Raw genomic sequence first — 20,870 nt, forward strand, 5'->3', positions numbered from 1 at the left:
TAAATATATACTCCCATAAAACATGTATTGCTAAAGTTTGTGTGGTATTAGTACATAGAATATTCAAACTACTGATATTGAGAAAAATCTTCCAAGCAGGTCAGAATCTATTCCTCATAAAGTATGAGTTGGAGTGGTGAAAGTTCCTTTTCAGGTTACAAAGCCTGTGTCCATACAAAACCTAAGTAATATGTATAATTTAGAAAAACATAAAACATAATTAGATCCTCATGACAGGTTCCCTTAACAATATTCATATAGATTTAGTATATCCATACTGCATCTATAAGAATGTTGTTTTAACGGGACCTGTCATGAGGATTTTATCCGACAAACCAGCTATTCGTTATATTTGTAATATATTTTGCATATCTAGTCTACATAAATATTGTTTCAAGGGAACCTGTTATTTGGTACAGTATTAGGATTATATTAATGTTGTTCCATATTCTGGGATATTTGGCATTATCAAGATCTTTAAATACTGTGTTCTAATGACTTGTCACAGGGGTGCAGAAGAGACTAGCAAAGATGCCCCATAATCCAGGCACATCACCAAAAGGTCTAGTTGGCAGAGACTGAAGATAGTTTATGATAATGTACTTGTTCAATGAGCCTTTAGGCAAGCTGGGAAAGAGGATGAGTATCGGGCCAGCATGACTCTTCTCTACCCCTGTGACACCGCATTTAATTTGTATACAAAGTTCTCAGTTCTTTTTCAGCATAAGGCAAAATCAGAATATACCCAGAATATAGAAGGAAATCATTGTGAACCTGTGACTGTTCTACATAGCAGGTTGTTGACAGTCTGTGTGTTTAAATTCTCATTACAGGTTGTATACAGATTTTCAATAAAGATATACTATTGTGTGTGATTAAATCTCACCTCTTGCACAGCCCTGGTTTGGTCAGAGCTGTTATCCAGACTCTCGTACAGTTTACTAAGAGTAGTTGAGACATGGACACGGCTGTCAGTCTGACTGCTCTGACTCATGAACGAAAGTACAAGGCCCACACCTAGAATACAGCCAATGCTGTGCCAAGAAAAGAAACAAATTCTCATTACAATCATACGTCATCTTTATTTATTGATACAATAGCCTGTCTCCTATTTATTATCTCACTAGTCCATGTGCTACCTAACTAGAGGTCCCTGAATACATAGGTTATCTTTACTGACTCTGCTTCAGAACCCCTAAAATTATTTTTTACATGAGGACCATATGTTTGTTATCAAAATAAACCTGTCAGGGGTTAATCAGGGGAAGGAAGAAAAGTAATGAAATAGAAAATAATGACCAAGCCTAGGGATTTTCGAGAGCATGGCCTGGTGGTAGAACTGGTAAGCTTCCTTATTTTATTAAATCAACGAGTTAAAATATAATTCTGCGAAGTTCTTATGTAAATTCTTCATACATCCCATGCATTTGAATGTAAAACAAATTACAGGTCATTTTTCTATGGGGTGTTATGAGGCTGTATTCACAAGTTATGTTTTAGTTCCATTGTAAAAATGGATGGGCATGACTTGAATATGTGATTCCAATAAAGTGCATGCAATTGTAAATAAGCAAAGTTTATTTATCTAACAATATATAAAACAAGGTAAAATCTGATGCAGAAAACAGTAAACCTACACATTGATAGTCTACAACTATCCAAGACAGCTAAGTAGGCAAAGGGCAAGTATAAAGAAAAAAATCTACATTAAAAGTAGGCACCGTCCCGGGAGGCCAGGAAGAGAGCTAACACTGGGGTAGTCTACCTATAATCTGCATAGCATTTTATGTGTCACATTTTACTTGGTTTCAATTATTGCTAAATATGTGTTGTACTCATTCTTTTCCATGAGGAAAAGTTATACAGTGTTTATTTACTGATTTGGCAAGCTCAGTCCAGCGTTGCAGAATCTGTCTGTGCTATATAAATAAAGGATGTATTATAATTATTGTTAATTGGTGTATCTCAATACAGCTACATTACCTCAAAGACATATTCTAGTGCAAACAATTAGGCATGTTACAACAATAACTATTAAAATGTCCACAGGCCCATAAGAACCAGTTTAACACTCACTAGCCATTGTAAGTGTTCTCATCTACATCCAAGATATGGAGCACATTTCAGTAAACAAAGACTCATTATGAATGCTATATACAAGATGACCAGACGATGGCAGTATAACAAAGCTAAATAATGGCCAACAACACAAAGGGACTTGTTCACAACAAACCAGTCACCTGCACACACATACAAGACAATCTGCTGAAATTGCTACATTCAGTGTGCCAAATGAGACCGTGTATGCATTAGAGCAGAAATACTCATGACACACAGGTGGCAAGAGCTATATTTACCATGAGAGAGAAATTACAGATAAATCACAGCCACATGACTATGTGCTTCATTGTTTTATTTTATGCATTTATATGTATCCAGGGACCTGATGAAGTCATTTATAGTCTAAAACAACAAGAAATTCTATGTTTATATAAAAGGTGGGTACAATACAGGGCACTGAGAGATTATGTAGCTACATGATGATTACTGAGCAAGATCATTGTGTTTTTTATTATACACTGGAAATCAAAATTAGAGAACAATGTATGATCACTTAATTTTTTTTCCTAAGAAGCGTAGTCTAAATTTGATGGATTTTCTGTAAGGTGTACCCCATGTCACTAGAACATTGTTTTTATTTTGCAAAAAAAAAAATCATCATAATTATCATAGAGAACAGCAATGACTGCAGCACAAAGAAGAATTATAACCAAATTCTGAAGGTTATAGCAATCAACATTCAGTAGGAAATGCACAGGCCTTTGCATTGAATGACTTCAGCACATCTGCAGCCACAGGACATCACTAGTCTCTCACACTGCTCTGGTGGGATTTTAGTATGATCTTCTTCCACAGGTTCTGTGACTGTTCATGGACATAACTCTATCACCAAGGATTTTCCAGAGGTTTTCTACTGGGCTTAGACTGGGACTCTGGACAACCTGCTGCCAGGAAGTATCAGTCACTTTGGAAAGGCATGTCATTTTTGCAAAGTCAGTGAAAAATGGAAGGTAAGGCTACCAGTTAAATAGGGTTGGTCATAAAATGAAGGAAATTAGTACAAAGTGCCAGATTAACGCTAATAACTTGTTCTCTAATTTACAATTTTATTATCTGCTTTAGAATTTATACAATTTATGAAATAAACTTAAAATACTGGTATTTTACTCATGTTAGGATATATTCACATAGGACTACACAATGACATTGACTTGTGTGTTTTCTAAATTTGATTTCCCGTGTGTGTATGTGTGTGGAAAAAAAATAATAATATAAATATGAATATATGTGTGTAAATGTGTGTGTGTGTGTGTGTGTGTGAATATGTATGTATATGTGTGTGTGTGTGTGTGTAAATATATATGTATGTGTGTGTGTGTGTTTGCAAATATATATGTATGTGTGTGTGTGTTTGCAAATATATATATGTGTGTGTGTGTTTGCAAATATATATATGTGTGTGTGTGTTTGCAAATATATATGTGTGTGTGTGTGTGTGTGTGCGCAAATATATATGTATGTGTGTGTGCAAATATATATATATGTGTGTGTGCAAATATATATATATATATATATATATATATATATATATATATATATATATATATATATATGTATATTGTATATTATATATACATACACACACAGTATCTGAGTCAAAGTAGAATAGCGGTTTGTTTTTTTTTAAACCCTGCAGGAAGGAGCTAGGCCAGATTGTTTTGCGTTAACATTAAATTAATAACATGCTTACCATGTTTTAACATAGTTTTTATACACTTTGTTAATGCTATATAAATGCAGCGTGCGTTCACACGTGGTGTCTCGGATGCATCAAAACTCATGCATTTTGCCGCATCCAAAAAACACTCGGGGTACGGTCACACGTTGCGTTTATTTATGTGTTTATAAACACATAGCAAAATCTGTAAAGAGAATTGCCTAATTAAACAGCAGTTAACACTTGCATTTACAAAATGCATGCATTAACACACTGTTAACGCATACATTAACATCGCGTTAATGCATGCGTTTGGTAACGCATTGTTAATGTATGCATTAACCCAAGCTTTAACATTGGCGTTTTGTAAAGGCCAGTGTTAACAGCTGTTTAATTAGGCAAAACTCTCTTCAGCTGTTGCAATGCGTTTTTTAAACGCATGCGTTAAAAGCGACGTGTGACTGCACCCTCAGTGTCATCTGACAATAACAATTCACCCCCTGTAGACTTCACCACCATATACCTCCATCTAAATGCTATCACAGTATATCATAATTGCCCAAGAGCCAACCCATCCCTGACCATCAGACAATGATTATTTCTACATGGCTTATTGCCAGACAACAATTCTCCTTGTTGGCTGCACAAATCATCAACATCCCAACCTTAAATGGTCATTACAATGCTCTTGTATAGATTGTACATACTTGTATTCCAGGCTTGAGTCAAAGCAGCAGTTCTCCAGAGCATCCAACGACTTCATTATTAGCAGATTCATTTGGTGCCCTGAAGTATCGCTGCATAAAAAGAGACAGACAGGTATGAGAACATGGTTCCAATGGCACAAGGAATCTTGTGGAAACATTAAAAATGTCTACATAAACTAAGTCTCAAATATTATACAGTCATCTAACATAAAAACACTCTACCTGGGTCCGTTCACATATATCCATTACCGTTCTACAACCTGAAATCAGCACAACAGATGGTAAAACTGATGCAAAAATTCTGATTTTAGGATAAAAATGGATGGCCACTGATATATGTGAGTGGGCCCTTGCCAGTAACAAGTTAATAAACTTAATAGAAACTTTTAGTCCACAGTAAAACTAAAAAGCTTGAAAAGAGTGAGTTATGACAACAAAAATATAGGCTGTTAAACAGCGAATGACAACCTTCCTCTTCAAATTGTCTGCCAAATGTGAGATACCGCAGGGGTCCTACATGGACCCAAATGACATCATTGTCCCAAATGATACACAACTGTTACGATACTGCCAAGTAGGGCTGAAATATTATAATTAGAAGGGATGAGACAGAATGGGCTCTAATGTCTGATCCCTCTTAATTTACTTATCTTTCAGTGATTGGTAGCAGAAATCAGAAGAGTAGATGACCAGTAGATCACAAACGTTCATGAAATGACCTTTTCTAAATTTTCATAAAATAAGCCTTGAAACACTTCAAGGCAGCCATACGGCTACATACGCTCTATCAGTACATGCCCTGTGCAGATAGCATGTATTTATGCGTTATGGCATTGTGATGATCTCCTGAACTATAGCACCTAGTAACGCAGCTCTGGTCATTGTACTGTATTCCACTTGCCACAGTTCAGGAGATATGAATGTTTGAATTGAGCTTCCCTCCAGCCTGACAGCTGACAGGAGCTGCAGAACACACCTTGTAAAAATCTCCAACATTGTACTCCCTACAAGACCTTAAAGGCATTGTTTCAAGGATGTAGACATTTCATTGCATATAGTTTACCTGACTTTCTCTTCACAAAGTCGAGAAATAAACATCCCAAGTGCCAGTGCCATATGAACCTGAAGTGACTGAGACTCATCCGTCTCTGGTCGCCCAGGTAGCCGTGCTGTCAGGAGGCTAAGAATTTCCTCTACTTTTTCCTTGAATGTCACAACAAGTACTGGAACCAACAAAGACAGGGCTGTGGCAGCGCATGAGCGGGCAATGACACTGGCAGTGTTCTCCCCAGAGTAGGATTTCTGTAAAATAAAAATCTACATTTTAGGCTACATATATAACATTGTTTCCCAACATAACATTGTGCGCTAGAAGATATTTTTCAGATTGACACATTTTAATAGACCCAGGCACATACACATGTTTTTCACAAATCCATGTGGAGGCTGTAGAAATCTCAGAGCAGGTCTTATTCCTGCACATGTGTTTCTATAGAAGTCTATGTGAACATGAATAATACGAATGATTGCATGTGGTCAATTTCAAATGCAGTGAAATTGGTAAAAAACCGCATTTGTGCCGTATTCTTGTGGGCTTGGATTTTACGGATTTCACTGTACACCCCAAATGACATGTCTACTTTATTCTTTGGGTTGGTACTATTACAGGGATACCAAATTTGTATAGGTTTTATAATGTTTTCATACATTTAAAAAAATTAAAACCTCCTGTACAAATTTGTTTTGGATTTTGCCGTCTTCTGGCGCTAATAACTTTTTTATACTTTGGTGTACAGAGCTTTGGGAGGTGTGGTTTTTTTTCGGATTTTGATGATGTTTACAATGTTATCATTTTTAGGACTGTGCGATTTTTTGATCACTTTTTAAAGAAGTTTTATTATTTTTAAAAATGGCAAAAAAGTGCCATTTTCGACTTTGGGCGCGATTTTCCGTTACGGGGTTAAACACAGTGAAAACCAGTTATCATATTTTTATAGATCGGGCATTTTCGGACACGGTGATACCTGCTGTGTTTACGATTTTTCCTGTTTATTTATATTTATATCAGTTCTAGGGAAATGGAGAATTTGCTAGTATGCCTTCTGCACATTGTTTTAGATCCTGCCCATGAACCTGCCCATGAACGCATTATGGTGCACATGTACGTCATAATGGGTTAAGGGGTTAAAAATAAGAGTGTAATAGCATGTAGACATATCCAGTGTTCATACAACACATGAGGAGTAGACAAAGGTAGGCCACCTACCACCTAGGACACCACCTCTGCTTTAGCTTGGGGGCGAGGGGTTATCGCACACATGAAGAAAGAGAGGTGCAAAAAGCCATGAAAACTCATAAAACCAACTGAAATTAGTAAGGGGTAACCTGACATTTAGTGAAAAATAAATGTTATGGCACATAAAAGGAAAAAAGAAAATCATGGGAGTGTCTCTTGAAACTACTGAATAAATACTGAAAGGTTTGCACAGCAATAAATATTAATTGCATATTACTTCAATTAAGTGTAGTAAATGTAGATATCTTCATAATACGGTGCAGGAAAAAAATATTAAAAAGACAACAATTCATTCTTTTTAAGCAATATAAAAATATGAGGTTCTCCCTAAATGTACAGTAAGTGTCTGCTGTAATAGTCAGCTGGCGGATGTCCAGTGTTATTATGGGAAAGGGTTTCCAGGCAGATGGATTATTTCCATGGGGATGAAATAATCTGGAGTGGTAATCTGTTTTATGAAGAGGAAAATGAATTGTGCTTTTAGAATGATAGTTATTGTGACCATTAACCTTTTCTTTTGTGTACAGAATATTTATGTGTGCATATGGACATTTTACAAAAAATTGTGTTGAATAACTAACATTTTACTATGTGAATTTTATGGTAAAATTACAAATATAGTAAAAATTTAAGAGAAAGGGATCAGATAGAAAGGATATGGCAAAAATGCATTTCATTCTACAAAAATGGAGAAGTGTATTGCTGTATATTGTATAAACAATCAGAACCCCTATAATTCAAGTACCTTAGGAGGCATGAAAAAGTGTGTTAAAAAACTTAAATTTCAGTACAAATATACCTCAAACTTCAGTACAAAAAAAATCAAATCACCCCTTTCCCTTGGAGGCACAAAAATATAAATGAACAAATAAAATAAGATAACCCCATGTGAGCATGTAAGCTATCCCCACATCCCAAAATACTCAATTAAAATATAAAAATTAAGTATCCAATAAGTTGAATGCCCAAAGGGTAAAAAGAAGGTGGTGAGAGTGAATTAATACATTTCAGGCAGGGAGATCCCAAATTTCCTGGGAAAGAGAGTAAAATAAAGTAATAAAAGGGTACCACATATTTTGGAAATCAGTAGAGGTATGAGGGAAATTCAATAAGTACCCGTGTTTGACGACAGAGGGCGTTCCTGAGGGAAGTTGGTGTTGTCATCGTGTGCTGCCATCTATCAAACGACGGCAAAACAAAATGGCAGACTGATTGATTGGTTAGTTTGGATTTGGCAGCCATTTGAGTAAGACGGGTTTCGTGATTTTCGCAAAGATGGAAAAAGCAGTATCGTTCGGGAATTTGCTTTTTGTTTTTGGATGGGAAAAAATGCGAGGAGATAAAAGCAAAGTTGAATGCTGTTTATGGGGACAATTCGCTATCTATGACCGCAGTTAGATATTGGGTCAACAAATTTCAACGTGGGCGAACATCCGTTTTTGAGGAGCGACCAGGAGGCCCGGCAGATATGGTTACTGAGAAAATCATTCAAAAAGTTTACGACACGATACTCGCTGATCAACGAACAAAAGTGTGTGAAGTAGCAGAGGTCGTAGGTGTGGAATGGCGATTAATATTTTACATGATAAGTTGGCGATGAAAAAATTGTCAGCCCGATGGGTGCTGTGATTGCCCACCTTGGACAACAAGCGGATGCAGCTGTTAACTTCGAAGCAGTGTTTGGAGCAATTTAAGCGAGATCTGAAGGAGTTTTTGCGTCGAGTTGTCACCTTTGATGAAACCTTGATTCATCCTTACACACCAGAAACTAAGCAACAGTCAAAACAATGGATTTCTCCCGGTGAATCTGCTTTAAGGAAAGCGAAGATGGTCCCATCGTCCGGAAAGATCATGGGATGATTTTTTTTGGGATGCAAACGGCGTCATCCACATGGATTTTTTTGAAAAAGGAAGAACGATCACTGGTCAATACAACAGTGAGTTATTGGACCACTTCACCAAAAAATCTTAAGGAGACACGTCCGCATTTGGCGAAAAAGAAAGCGCTCTTCAACACGGTAACGCACCAGCACATTCATCCGGAGTTGTTGCTGCCAAACGGCATTAGCTGGTTATGAATTGTTGCCACACCCCCACACCCCCGACTTTTCTTGTTCCCCAACTCCCTAACATGAAAAAATGGCTTCCTCAAACGAGGAAGTCAAAGACAGAGGCGTATTTTGGAAAGTTCGAAAAATCCTATTTTTGGAGGGGTAAAAAAAATTGCAGGAACGTTGGGAGAAGTGAATCTTTCTAAAGGGGACTATGTTGAAAGATAAAATTATTATTATTATTATTATTTTTTTTTTAAGTGTCTTCATTTTACGGGTACTTATTGTTCCTAAGTGCCAACAGCAAGCGTCTGACGTCATATTCTGTGAACCGCGCGGGTGTGCACGGAGCTATCACTGCCGGCCGGACTGCTTCAAGTAGCGGCGCTGCGGGGGAGCATCGGAAAGGTGAGTACATGGTTTTTTATTTGTATGTACTGGGGTGGGAGACAGGGGGGGTGGCTGTATAAAAGGAATGAACTTGCTGTATACTGGGGGGGCACACTGGCTATATACTGCGGGGGGCTGGCTGGCTATGCATAGGCTGCCTGGCTATATACTAGGGAGGGGCATGCTGGCTACATACTGGGGTCGAATGGGGTTCCAGTTAGCTCAGACGGATTCCTAGTCACCCCGAGAGAGTGATGGAGCAGACAGCTGTGGATGACAGTTCCATTCCATTCATCTCTACGGAGCTGACTGAGATCATCAAGCAATTACGATTACTGATCAGTGGTTACCTCTAGATACAAAGGGGAGTGATCATACCAGGTGATGACCAAAATCTCTGAACTGGTCACCCAAGGTTAAGTGAAGCACACTGATTTTACAGAGCTAACCAAAGCAAGATATCTACCTCCCGTGTCAATTAAGGACTTTTTCTTTTTTTTTTTTTTTTTTTACAACGAATCCAAAATTTCCCTCACAGCAATACAAACCTCAGCTAATTTTGTATCTGCATTGGCTTGGAAAAAGTGGAGAATTGACGATGGAAAAATTAGGGCATTTATTTTTAGAAAAATGTGTCTGTTGGAGACTAATTGTATCTGCTCACGCTGCTAATGTGTCTTTCTGTACCAAGGCCCTTTGAAGGGAAAGTTAAAGGGGTATTTCAGGAATAAGCATAATGCATATAGAAATGGGTCATTAAAATATAAGCTAATATGTATTTAGTTGTTATTTAAAATTTTTCTCCCCTTAGCGGAAAATGCTGGTGACATACACTATGATGGAGAATTAAAATGCTACTGGCCCTTCAATCAGTCCGTTCATTTCCTCCACGTGGTCCCTTGGGGAGCAGACACAGGACAGAAGATGATCGCTGGTCACATGTCCACATCACATGTCCTGCACCTGTCTGGGCAGGTCATGTGATCACCACTATGTTTGGCCATACTGGATGCACTTCAACCAACCGACTACAACCAGTGTTTCGGTGATGGCAGTTACACATCATTACTATGGTAACAGATCAAGAAAACCTGTTAGATCATTACTGGGAGCAGAGCATAAGAGGGAGGAGGAGTAACTGAGAACTAAAGGATCATGGAACTTGTAGTTTCCAGTGGCGGCCATCTTAGTAGTGATAACTCCACATACTTTAGAGAGGCCATACATTTTGTAAATCATAAAACCAAACTATTTAAGCTCCTTTTGTGACTAATGACATTGAGTATTGTTGTATTCATTTATTTAGATCATCATGGGTTTTTGTGTCAAACGTTCATATTCCCGCAGGAATATATAAACACTGTTTATATATCTTGTGAGCTCTCAACATGGAAGTAGCTGTCTTCCTGACTTGTAGATTTGCTTGGGAGAGATTTGTGACTAGACTAATGTCAATAAAGGGATCTGAGAGAGAAAAAAAGTTTCTGAGATGTAGACATCAAAGTCCCTTTTACATGAAAATAGTGAAGCCGAGCTATCAAATTCATCTGTAAAATTTCTGGAATTGTTTTAAGCTTAGGAAGCCTATGTGTCCTATCAATCAAGTTGCTTGGGAATGTTTGGTATGACTGCAGAGAAAAGCTGAGGTATAGTAGGATCTAAGCTCAGCATGTGGTATCGATTCAGAATTCTTCTAAACTTGACATTATTCCTTCTTCCTCTGTCCTCCATGTCTGTTATTTTCAGTTTCATCCTATAAACCATAGTGAGTCAGTTCAGACATTCTAGTCGCTAGAACATCCACCAGACCAACCAGATCATCTACAGAGGAGTTTATGGTGGTTAAGAGTTGGGAAAGTTCTCTAAGAAGAGGGCCTTTAGGTGCCAGAATTATGTTCTATATAAGTTCTCAGATACTGAGGGGAGGTCTTTTATCGGGCCCCCATTCTTCCCACTGAGATAAAGGTGTTATGGAGTTGTACCTGCAATGTCTTTTGAGAGCCTGGACCTCCTCTGCTTATTCAGGCTCAGGCCTGGGGAAGACTATGTTCTTGTACTTGGAAGCACCATCTTTGATGTGGCATTAATTTTCCTCTCTCCACTCAGCAGAAAGCTACTGCTAGTGCTTGATCTTTTGCAGTGCCAGTGGAGGAACCCTGACCTGAAGACGAAGAAGTGTCTGAGGCTGAAAACCTTCCGATTGCATATGGGAAGGAGATGGCAAGGACATGGGTGCCTTGTTGGGGAGGCCTGTCCCAACGCGGAAGCGAAGACAAAAGGACGATGAGTCTTTGCTGTCCTCTTTCAGATCATCATGATGTATGGGAACCCAATGGTAATCTGAGAGGGACACGGTGCTGGAATTGGTCTCTTAAAAGCAATCACATCAGGCATGTAAGTCTTGGGACTAGTTCTGGCCACACCCCAATGTTTTTACATAATAACTATATAAAAGATATAACAAAGCTATGTAAATTTGATATCTCCTTGATCACACTGCCCTAAAGAATAAAGGGGATGTCATCTGGACCACACAGTGTAAGCTGTATAAACCAAAACTGCTAGAAAATGGCGCAACTGTGCTTTTTCATTAATTCCACCAAATTTTCAGTATCCTGAACAGAATATTTAGTGGTGTCACTAGGCAGTATGGTACTGTAAATGGAAAAATAAAAATGTGGTAAGAAAAGAAACACAAAAAGTGAAAAAAGGATGCATCCATGGGTTAACAGTACTAGAGAAAGTGGGGCACTATGCTTGGAGGTTTCCTGTATTCCTATAAATCGGAAAGGGAACAGTAGGATGCATGCTCAACCTCCCAATCCATTCATTCCTATCAGTTAGACCTTATCAATCAGAATGTTATCCTGTATACTGTGGATAGAGGAAAACAAGACTTGGTACAACTCTTCTAATAATGATCCTTAAAGGGGTATTCCCACGAAGACAAGACTCTTAAATATACTAAGGATAACAAAAAAACATTCTCTAATTTACTGTTATTAACAAAAATGCAGCATTTCACAGATTTAATTTCTGGTGTTGCCAATTTTGGTAGTCTCCGAACACCACTGTAAATCTTCTGGCTATGGTCACATTCTTCTTATGAATAGCTTCTCTTGCCTGCATACCACTTGGGCAAACCACTTTAAGATTAGACATGTGAGAACCGTAGGAAGAAAGTTATAAAATTTATGAGCACAGCAATAACTGTCGTGTCCACACACACAAATCCAAAAGGTGAAATCTCATGAATTAAGCAAATATCCATGATTTGCCATGGGATTTGAATAAAATTGCTTACAAATGTATCATTTTAAGTCCCACAAAAGTGATATGAGCACTGCCTTGTTATGGGCACTAGAGTTTCATTCATATGGGGCACTTCGAGGCTCTCATACCATGTTCATATGTGCTGCTGTTGTCTTTGAGCTTTCTATTGCATGTCAGACACAACAACCTATCAAATACTTATATATCAAATACTTTATACTGTAAGAGTGGTTCAAGGATGGGTTTCAAAACTGACGGTATCTAAACTGAAGCCAGCACCACTATACTTCCAGCCCGATCCCTTATTAAAATAATATGATCTCAAAACTTATGATAAATGAGGCTGAAAGATGACCATGGTCCGTCAACGAATCTTGAATCACTCGCCGGATTTCACTGTGAAATATCTCCATAGTGATATTTAGTGAATGGAGTTCCTATCATTGCATCATATATCACTCTGCCCTCTCTACTGTGGTTGGTCCATTAAATCTGGTAAACACAAAGTCCATCAGCCACGAACTTACCACAGTCGTTTACTGAAGGCTTTACTCAAAAACACTAAGGCCATCACAAATAATTTAATGTATTGTGCACACAGTGAAAAAGAAATATTTACATTGTAACATTTTTGTCACTTTATAAAGAAATGTGGTGAAGGCAACTGAGGCCTTGAGAAGTTCACTGTGTTACATAGCATTAAATATGCTATCTCACTACATGGAATATAAAGCTCTTGGTGCGCTGTGTTTTGATGCATTTGAAGCCAAGTATCCTGGGACTTGTCTTCCTTGTTATTTATGTCTTGGTATCGTTCATTAAAATGAATTAACCCCCTAAAGGAAACAAGCCATCTGCTGCTACGTTCTCCCACCAGGGTCTAATGGAAAGCTGCCAGCTCATTTTCTACAAACCAAACTTCACAACTTGGCAGGGCATCAAGTTAGGCGTTAAAGGTATAAAGTGAATTTCTAAAACATAACTGACGCCTAGCACTCTGGAAAGCAACAAAAGCCTTTAATACCATTTCTCTGAGTAACAGTAAAAATATATATATATTTTTTTTATGTAGACTAGAGTTATATACAAATATGTGTTATGTGTTTATCAACTTCTCATCTGATTCCTTGAAGTTACTTGAAAGAGCAGGCAATTACTTTGGGATACTTAGATAATCCAATAGCTATAGGCTGGATTAATGTTGGTGTACAAACACTGCATACAGTGTATCATTGTTATCCATGCCTTTAAAATATAATGAACATAAAATGAGTAATGGCATTTATCTTTAAAGTCTAGTGCCACCTAGTGACCAGAATATACAGAAATGTTCATATCCACCTGAGTTCCTTTCCGAATTTCAGTTCTCTTCATGGTGATCATGTGTGATCACAGTAGCCAACATAAATAACTTTCTGCTCATCAGGGAAAGAAGTGAGCCTCTGCAGTGGCATGCAAGTCTCCCAGAGCCATTCCCAAGCGTGAAAGGTCACTAAAACCCTTAAAAATGGGGGACCCCTTTTCTGTTTTTGTAGTTCCATTTTTACTCACTGCACTTCCGTTTACAGTGCTACAGGGACATCTGTGGGACAAATTGTACTTCCTAGCACCAGTATTTATTACTCCATACAATGTACTAGGAAGATAGGAAATAAATGGCAAATATGGTGAAATTAACCACTCTTTGACCAATTACTGACCAAAATTTAATCTTTGGTCAGTAAGATCAGAAACAATGCACAAAACCATGCCTCTTCTCAGCATGTCATGTGACCAGGTTGATGTCATCTAAGGTCCTTTGCCTAGTAACACTTGCAACATCTAACCCATGTATTTATCTGATCACATGAAATCACACCATGCCTCCATGTGATCAGATACTTACATGAGGTAGATATTACAAATCTTACTGGGTAAAGGACCTTTGCTGACATCACCCTGGTCATATGACAAGAACTGGTCAATGATGTCGAAGAGCTCTCTCACAATGTTCGATACAGCAACATGTCCTAACAGTGAGACCTATCAATCAGGAACAAGGAGGGAGGACAATATAAGTAACATTTAATATGTGGATTACTTCCTGTGATTAGACTCACAGATGATTTGCATATAAGTTTACAAACTGCAGTCATGGGAAGGGCAATGCGTTTTGGGTAGGTTGATTTAAAGGGCAGGTCCTCTTTAACTTCTTTACCAACACACAGAAATGACCCACCTGTTTAAAAAAAAAATGCACATATTTTGTACCTCCACAATCCAGGCTACAAAACTATACTAGTATTTATACATGTGATGAAATATAGGAAAATACATACACAGGATACACATCAGTGCATCAATATCCATCACTTCCCCCTAGCCTTATCTTGAATAACTAATGAACTCTCTAGAAGGCCCCACTTCAAAGACTGAAGAGTGGCTCTGGCTCTGTAGGGGGAAGCTATCAAATAAACACCTCCGTAGCCTAGGCGAGGTAGGAGAGTTCCTAGAGCCATCCTTTGGGTATGAAGGGATGTGTCTGCAACTATTATAATCAGGGCACCTGATGTGTCCATTGTTCTTCCCTGGGAGATATGTTGCCATCTAAGGCATGAGGAATTATTAAGTGTGGGCTATCCATCTCCATTGACCAGCACAAGTTAATTAAATCAATGATTGCTTGTAGTCCTAGACTTGTATTTGTACTCAGACAAACTGTACACACAATAGCTATATGTACAGTTTAGCAAAAATATAAAATTTAACCTGCATTGTTCTTTTATCTTGATCTACTAAGCCCCACGTCCAAGTTTTGGTCATATACATGCTATCCTGGGGTTGGCTTCTAACCCAATAAAATCCCATTACGGAACGGGCTTATATCAAACGAGTATCTGGTGGCAGTCTACTGTGCTGATAAGGCTCTGTTTCACAAAGGCTTCACAAAGTCTTCTCAGGCCCTCACTCCTATTACTCTGTAATTTCTTATTTTTTTGGTATATGTTCCCCAAAATCTGTAAACAGCTACAGAATTTAATGGCGCTATATAAATAAAGATTACTATTATTATTATTATTAGCTGTTCAGGGCTGTTTCTACCTCAAAGATCCGGAGTCCGTGATGCTGCAAAAACCACTGACAAGGATCCAAGCAAAAAGGAAGCTCCAAGAACAGGAGAAACTGGAGAAACTGGCACCATAGCACGTTTTACCCTCACCCACAGTGAGCAGTGTCTTGGACTCTCTGGCCTCCTCTTACTCCAGTACTCAGCATCGGCAACAGGCTGTTCCGTCTCCTGGGTCCACTGACAAACCTCCATCAACGGGACAGGGAGGCCGTAATCCACCCCCCCCCCCTCCATGAGCCCAGCTAAGCATAGCATCTGTCAGAAGCTTAATCTGGCTTCCACACCAATGAGAAGCCAGCTTCAGGTAACCTCATGTGAGACATGTTTTTGACACTGGCCGCCCCTTAACAAAGCAGCTTGGTGGTCTATTGGCGTCTATTCAGGTGAATGTTCATGAACTGGACTCCCTATTCTCTTATGTAAAGAACAATATGGGGGACATCGTCACTACATTTAATAAGTTTGCTGATGCCCACAATGACCTAGTGGAGGACTTTGACCAACTGAAAGCTAAGCTTATTGACCTAGAAGATCGCTCTAGGCAATAGAGTATTAAAGTCAGGGGGGTGGTATTTTTCTCCTGATAGATCCAGGCTCATATTACCGAAATCCTCCTGGAACTGTTGGGAGCTTGGGGAGGTAGAGGTACACTGTTCCATAAACTCTGGAGTTGTCCACTTATCATGCCACTTTGGGGTCAAACATTCAGCTTTTTAGGGGGTATGATGGGTAGGAGTCTCCGGGCCCAGACTATTTTTGAATCTAGAATCTATTCCACAGCAAATTCACAATTTTGTAGTTTTCCTATTCCTGACCACAAAACTGGTAATTTCACCTTATTGGAAGTCAACAAATATTTCCAAATTTGACAAGATCTTGCGCTCCATTGACCAAAAATGCAATTATGGGCGCATGTAGGCTCATAAAAATCCCCCCTTAACGACCTGGCCCTTTGTTATTTTTTCATGTCCATTTTTTTCTCCCCACCTTCAAAAATCTCTAACTTTTTATTTTTACACATAAAGAGATCTGTGATGGCTTGTTTTTTGCGTAACAAATGGAACTTCATAGTGATGGTATTGAATATTCCATGCGGTGTACTGGGAAGCGGGAAAAAAAATTCTAAATGCAATGAAATTGGTGAAATAACGCATTTGCGCTGTTTTCTTGTGGGCTTTCATTTTATGGCTTTCACTGTGCGCCCCAAGTGACATGTCTAATTGGTACAATCTTGGTGTTAGTACAATTACGGAGATACCAAATTTGTATAGGTTTTATGTTTTCTTACGTTTACAAAAATTAAAACCTCCTCTACTGAACTTCCAGGTTACAGACAGCAATAGAGAACTGATAACCCCCATCGTGCGTCTTAGCAAACCTTGATATACAAGGTCTTAAACATTGCATGAGTATAACACGGAAAGGTTATCTGCTGTATCCATACGTCATATGTTTCAATGCATGTACATGTGTTTATGTTGTAAAATTTTTGAAAATGCAAATAAAAATATAATGTAGGACATATGAAATCCAGAATTGTGCTATTAAAACTGTTATTGTGCTACATTTTGTCATGAAAAAAACAACACCCCAAAAGGTTATAGCTTGTAGAAGGCCTGACAAAAAAACCCCCAAAAAACAGAAAAATGGCCTGAGCATAAACATGGAAAACCATGTGCAGTGATAAGGGTTAAATGCAACACACTAAGTAGTCAAACCTTACGACTGCAAAAAAAACAATAGACATTTACATGAAACTTACATGCTGGAACCATGGAAAGATTCTGCCTCTGGGATGGTAATGACTGTTGACAATACTAAGCAGAGTATCCACCGCCATTCCAAGCCAGGCATTGTTGGGCATTATATCAGGTTCAATCTGTAGGTAACAAGTAACCAAAAAGTTTAAGAGCTGTGTTTTATCTTTAAAAAAAAAATGTTTATATATAACAAATTTAAAGGACACCTGTCATTAGGTCTCTGTAACTATTTCTGTCAACACTACACGTTGGAGCAGCTCCCATCGATTCTGTCCCATCTAGTCAATTCATACATTAATCATTCTAAAATCATCTTCTTTATTATGTAAATGAGCGTGGGAACATATAAAAAGTGATGTCACTCTTGTTACCCATCCCCTCCCCCTGCTCTTGTCTGTTTGTAATGTACAGGTGGTCCCCTACTTAAGGACACCTGATTTACAGATGATCCCTAGTTACAGACGGACCCCACTGCCCACTGTGACCTCTCGTGAAGCTCTCTGGATGCTTTAATTTGGCCCCAGACTGCAATGATCAGTTGAAAGGTGTCTGTAATGAAGTTTTATTGATTATCATTGGTCCAATTACAGAAAAAAATTTTGAAAATCCAATTGTCACTGGGACATAAAAATTTTTTGTCTGGAGCTACTATTAAAATATATGTATAAAATATACAGTTCCAACTTACAAACAAATTCAACTTAAGTACAAACCCATGTAACCCGGTAGACTGCCTTTATAGAAAAGCATTTCTAGAGTCTGTGCTTTATCTGCTGACATGTTCTCTCTTCCTATACACATGTGTGAGACACAAACATCAAATGGGCTTCGCCATGGACATTTTAGTTATGGGACGCACTGCTGGATATTTTACTAGTTGGAGGGGCTGCTTTGGACATTTCATTAATGAGGGGAGACTACTGGACATTTTATTAGAAAAAAGCAGCTACATTTGCCACCCTAGGCTTATATACAAGTCAATACATTTTTCCATTTTTGTGGTAAAATTAGGTACTTTGGCTCATACTCGGGTCGGCTTATACTCGAGTATATACAAAATTTGCATGTAAATAAAAAAGTGTTCTTTGGAGGAATAAACTGGGTTTAGGAGGACAGACGCCAGAAAAGACCTGAGCTCTACAGTTATCTAAACAGTCTTAGGTCACATAGAGGTGTTATTTTATTCTGTTATATATATCTCTGCATTTATTGTAGCATATACGCATCTGGTATCTATTACATAATAATGCTGTGTGTGTGTCTTTGTTATTGTTTTTTGGATTATTAAATATGTGGTATGTTTTTTTTATCGTACTCTTGTGTTAAGGTAACTTTCTCCTTTTTTTGGTGTAGTCTGTAACACACAAAACAACCATTGGCCGCACATGGACATACAATATAGACGTCTTTTGACAAATGATGATCACATAATAATTATTTTAACTCATTCATCCGATAATCACATCTGTGGATGGGTTAAACCAAGACAAAATGTAAGGAAGGACATTCATTAGTTCCGAGCTTAAAGGGGTTTTCCTACGAATACAAGTTAGGCCCTATCCAGACAAGGGGTCCGACGGGGTCCCACATACCTCAGACCCCTCCAGGAGGGATGAGGGGTCTGACTGAGGTATGTGGGACCCCGTCGGACCCCTTGCTTTCGTGATCTGTGGGGGTCTCATCACTGAGACCGCCACTGATCATCACTGAGACCACCACTGTGGATAGGGCCTAACTTGTATTTGTGGGAACACCCCGATAAATATTCCTTCCGGATGCTATAATAGTTTGTATTTGTCATTCTATATCATGTAAGGTGAACAACCCAAGATTATTACTAGACAGTAGGGTTGTGGTGTGTAGTTTATTTTTTTTAATTAACTGTTGTATGGAAAGTCTTTTATTGCTAAACAGTAAAGAGACTTATGAAAAAATATAAATCATGACTATACAACTGTGTAAAGTGTAATTTTATGGAGCCGCATGCTGGCAACTCATACTGCGCAATATATGCCAACTTCAGGTCATCCATTTTTCTCTCTTTTTATAGAGAATATCGTAGTAAGCTAACGTTTTAACTTTAAGAACTGGATAAACAAAATCAGAACAAACAAAAATGACACAAACCTCTGGAGCACCTTCTGCCTCTGAAGGAAGGCTGCTTTCATATTTAGATACGGCAACTGCTAATCCAGTGAGGGCAAATAGGGCATTCCCTTTTACCACAGGACTATCTCTGCCAGGAGACAAATATGCACCATGATAGAAGTTAGTTCTGAAACAGTACACGACAATGGCAGATATTGGTGGGGAGAAGGATTTGGGATTGAACAATCATTTGTTCTCACTGAAGATTATATCTCACAGGTGTGCTACAGTATTCCTCTTCAGGTGTGGGCTAAGAGATATATATATATATATATATATGAGGCGAAAGGAAAGGATGTGTACTGAATGAGCATCCAGCATTAATTAAAGGGGTTATCCATCTGTAACAGTTTATTGCCACCAAAGGATAAGAGATGTGTGTCAAGCTGCTGCCTCTTTCAATCTCTGTGGGAGAGAGCAGCCGTATCTTTATTTGTCCTACAGAATTTGAACTGTGTCAGAACACATGCCAATAGCTACCACATTTTGTGGGGGACACAGAAGCCGTGTTTTTATGATACATAAAACTCATAGTAGGCAAATCCAGAATACCTCTAAGTTACTTTCCATCCAAGTATATTGTACGTTTATTACTACTAAATGAAAACTACAAAAATAGGATGAAAAACCATGATGTCCAAGCTCAATGAAGTTCAATAACAAATAGTAACTGACAAGAGGATAAATTTTATACATTACAGCTGGATTCAATGCATGTCTCTTAAGTAAGAAGCAACAAGATATTAGATATAACAAGCAAATGCTGGTTACAGTTGAGAGGTTGGATGGAGAGGACCTGAGTGTCTGAGGAATGCCCATATGATGGTCAATAATCAGAGCTGTGCAGAGGTATAGGGAAAGAAAGAGTGCACAAATGCATTTAAAGTTTACTCAACATTTTAGATTTATCTGCAGTTATGCTTTTTTATCAAACAATTCAGTTGGGTTTATGAATGTACAAATAGCAATAAATATACTATACGTATAAATGTATACAAAAAAATATACTGAAAGTTTCAGTTTTTTTTTTTTAAGCTTACTTGACTGCAGATCGTATGACTTCAGTGAGCGCATCTCTTACCCTGTAAAATACACAGACAGATAAGTCGCAACTTATACTACCGATTCTTGCTTGTAAGAACCACTAACCACTTGTTTGTTAACCCCTTAAGGACACAGCAGTTTGCATGTTAAAGCTTGGGCTGTTTTAAATCTGACCAGTGTCTCTGTGTTGTAATAACTTTTCAACACATTAACTTATCAAACTGATTACAAATTGTAGTTGATATTAGTAGTATAAATTTGCTGATTGGTTGGGTTCTATTGTGGTATAAATTAAAAAAAAAAAAAAAAAGAAT

At 38.2% G+C, this 20,870-nt stretch overlaps 1 protein-coding gene across 4 annotated transcripts in view; it reads right to left on the reverse strand.

Moving 5' to 3' along the window:
• The window catches only part of FOCAD (focadhesin), a 115,537-nt gene that overhangs the window by 27,489 nt on the left and 67,178 nt on the right, over positions 1 to 20,870 (reverse strand). For all 4 annotated transcript variants that reach the window (XM_072153814.1, XM_072153792.1, XM_072153806.1 and 1 more), the window contains 6 exons: positions 20,553 to 20,594; positions 19,492 to 19,600; positions 17,367 to 17,483; positions 5,549 to 5,787; positions 4,486 to 4,575; positions 887 to 1,034 (listed from right to left, as the gene is read on the reverse strand). In XM_072153814.1, coding sequence (XP_072009915.1) covers positions 887 to 1,034; positions 4,486 to 4,575; positions 5,549 to 5,787; positions 17,367 to 17,483; positions 19,492 to 19,600; positions 20,553 to 20,594 — 745 coding nt within the window. The remainder of the gene's footprint in view (positions 1 to 886; positions 1,035 to 4,485; positions 4,576 to 5,548; positions 5,788 to 17,366; positions 17,484 to 19,491; positions 19,601 to 20,552; positions 20,595 to 20,870) is intronic.

This window comes from Engystomops pustulosus, chromosome 1, assembly GCF_040894005.1.
Source record: "Engystomops pustulosus chromosome 1, aEngPut4.maternal, whole genome shotgun sequence".
Classification (NCBI taxonomy): Eukaryota; Metazoa; Chordata; class Amphibia; order Anura; family Leptodactylidae; genus Engystomops; species Engystomops pustulosus.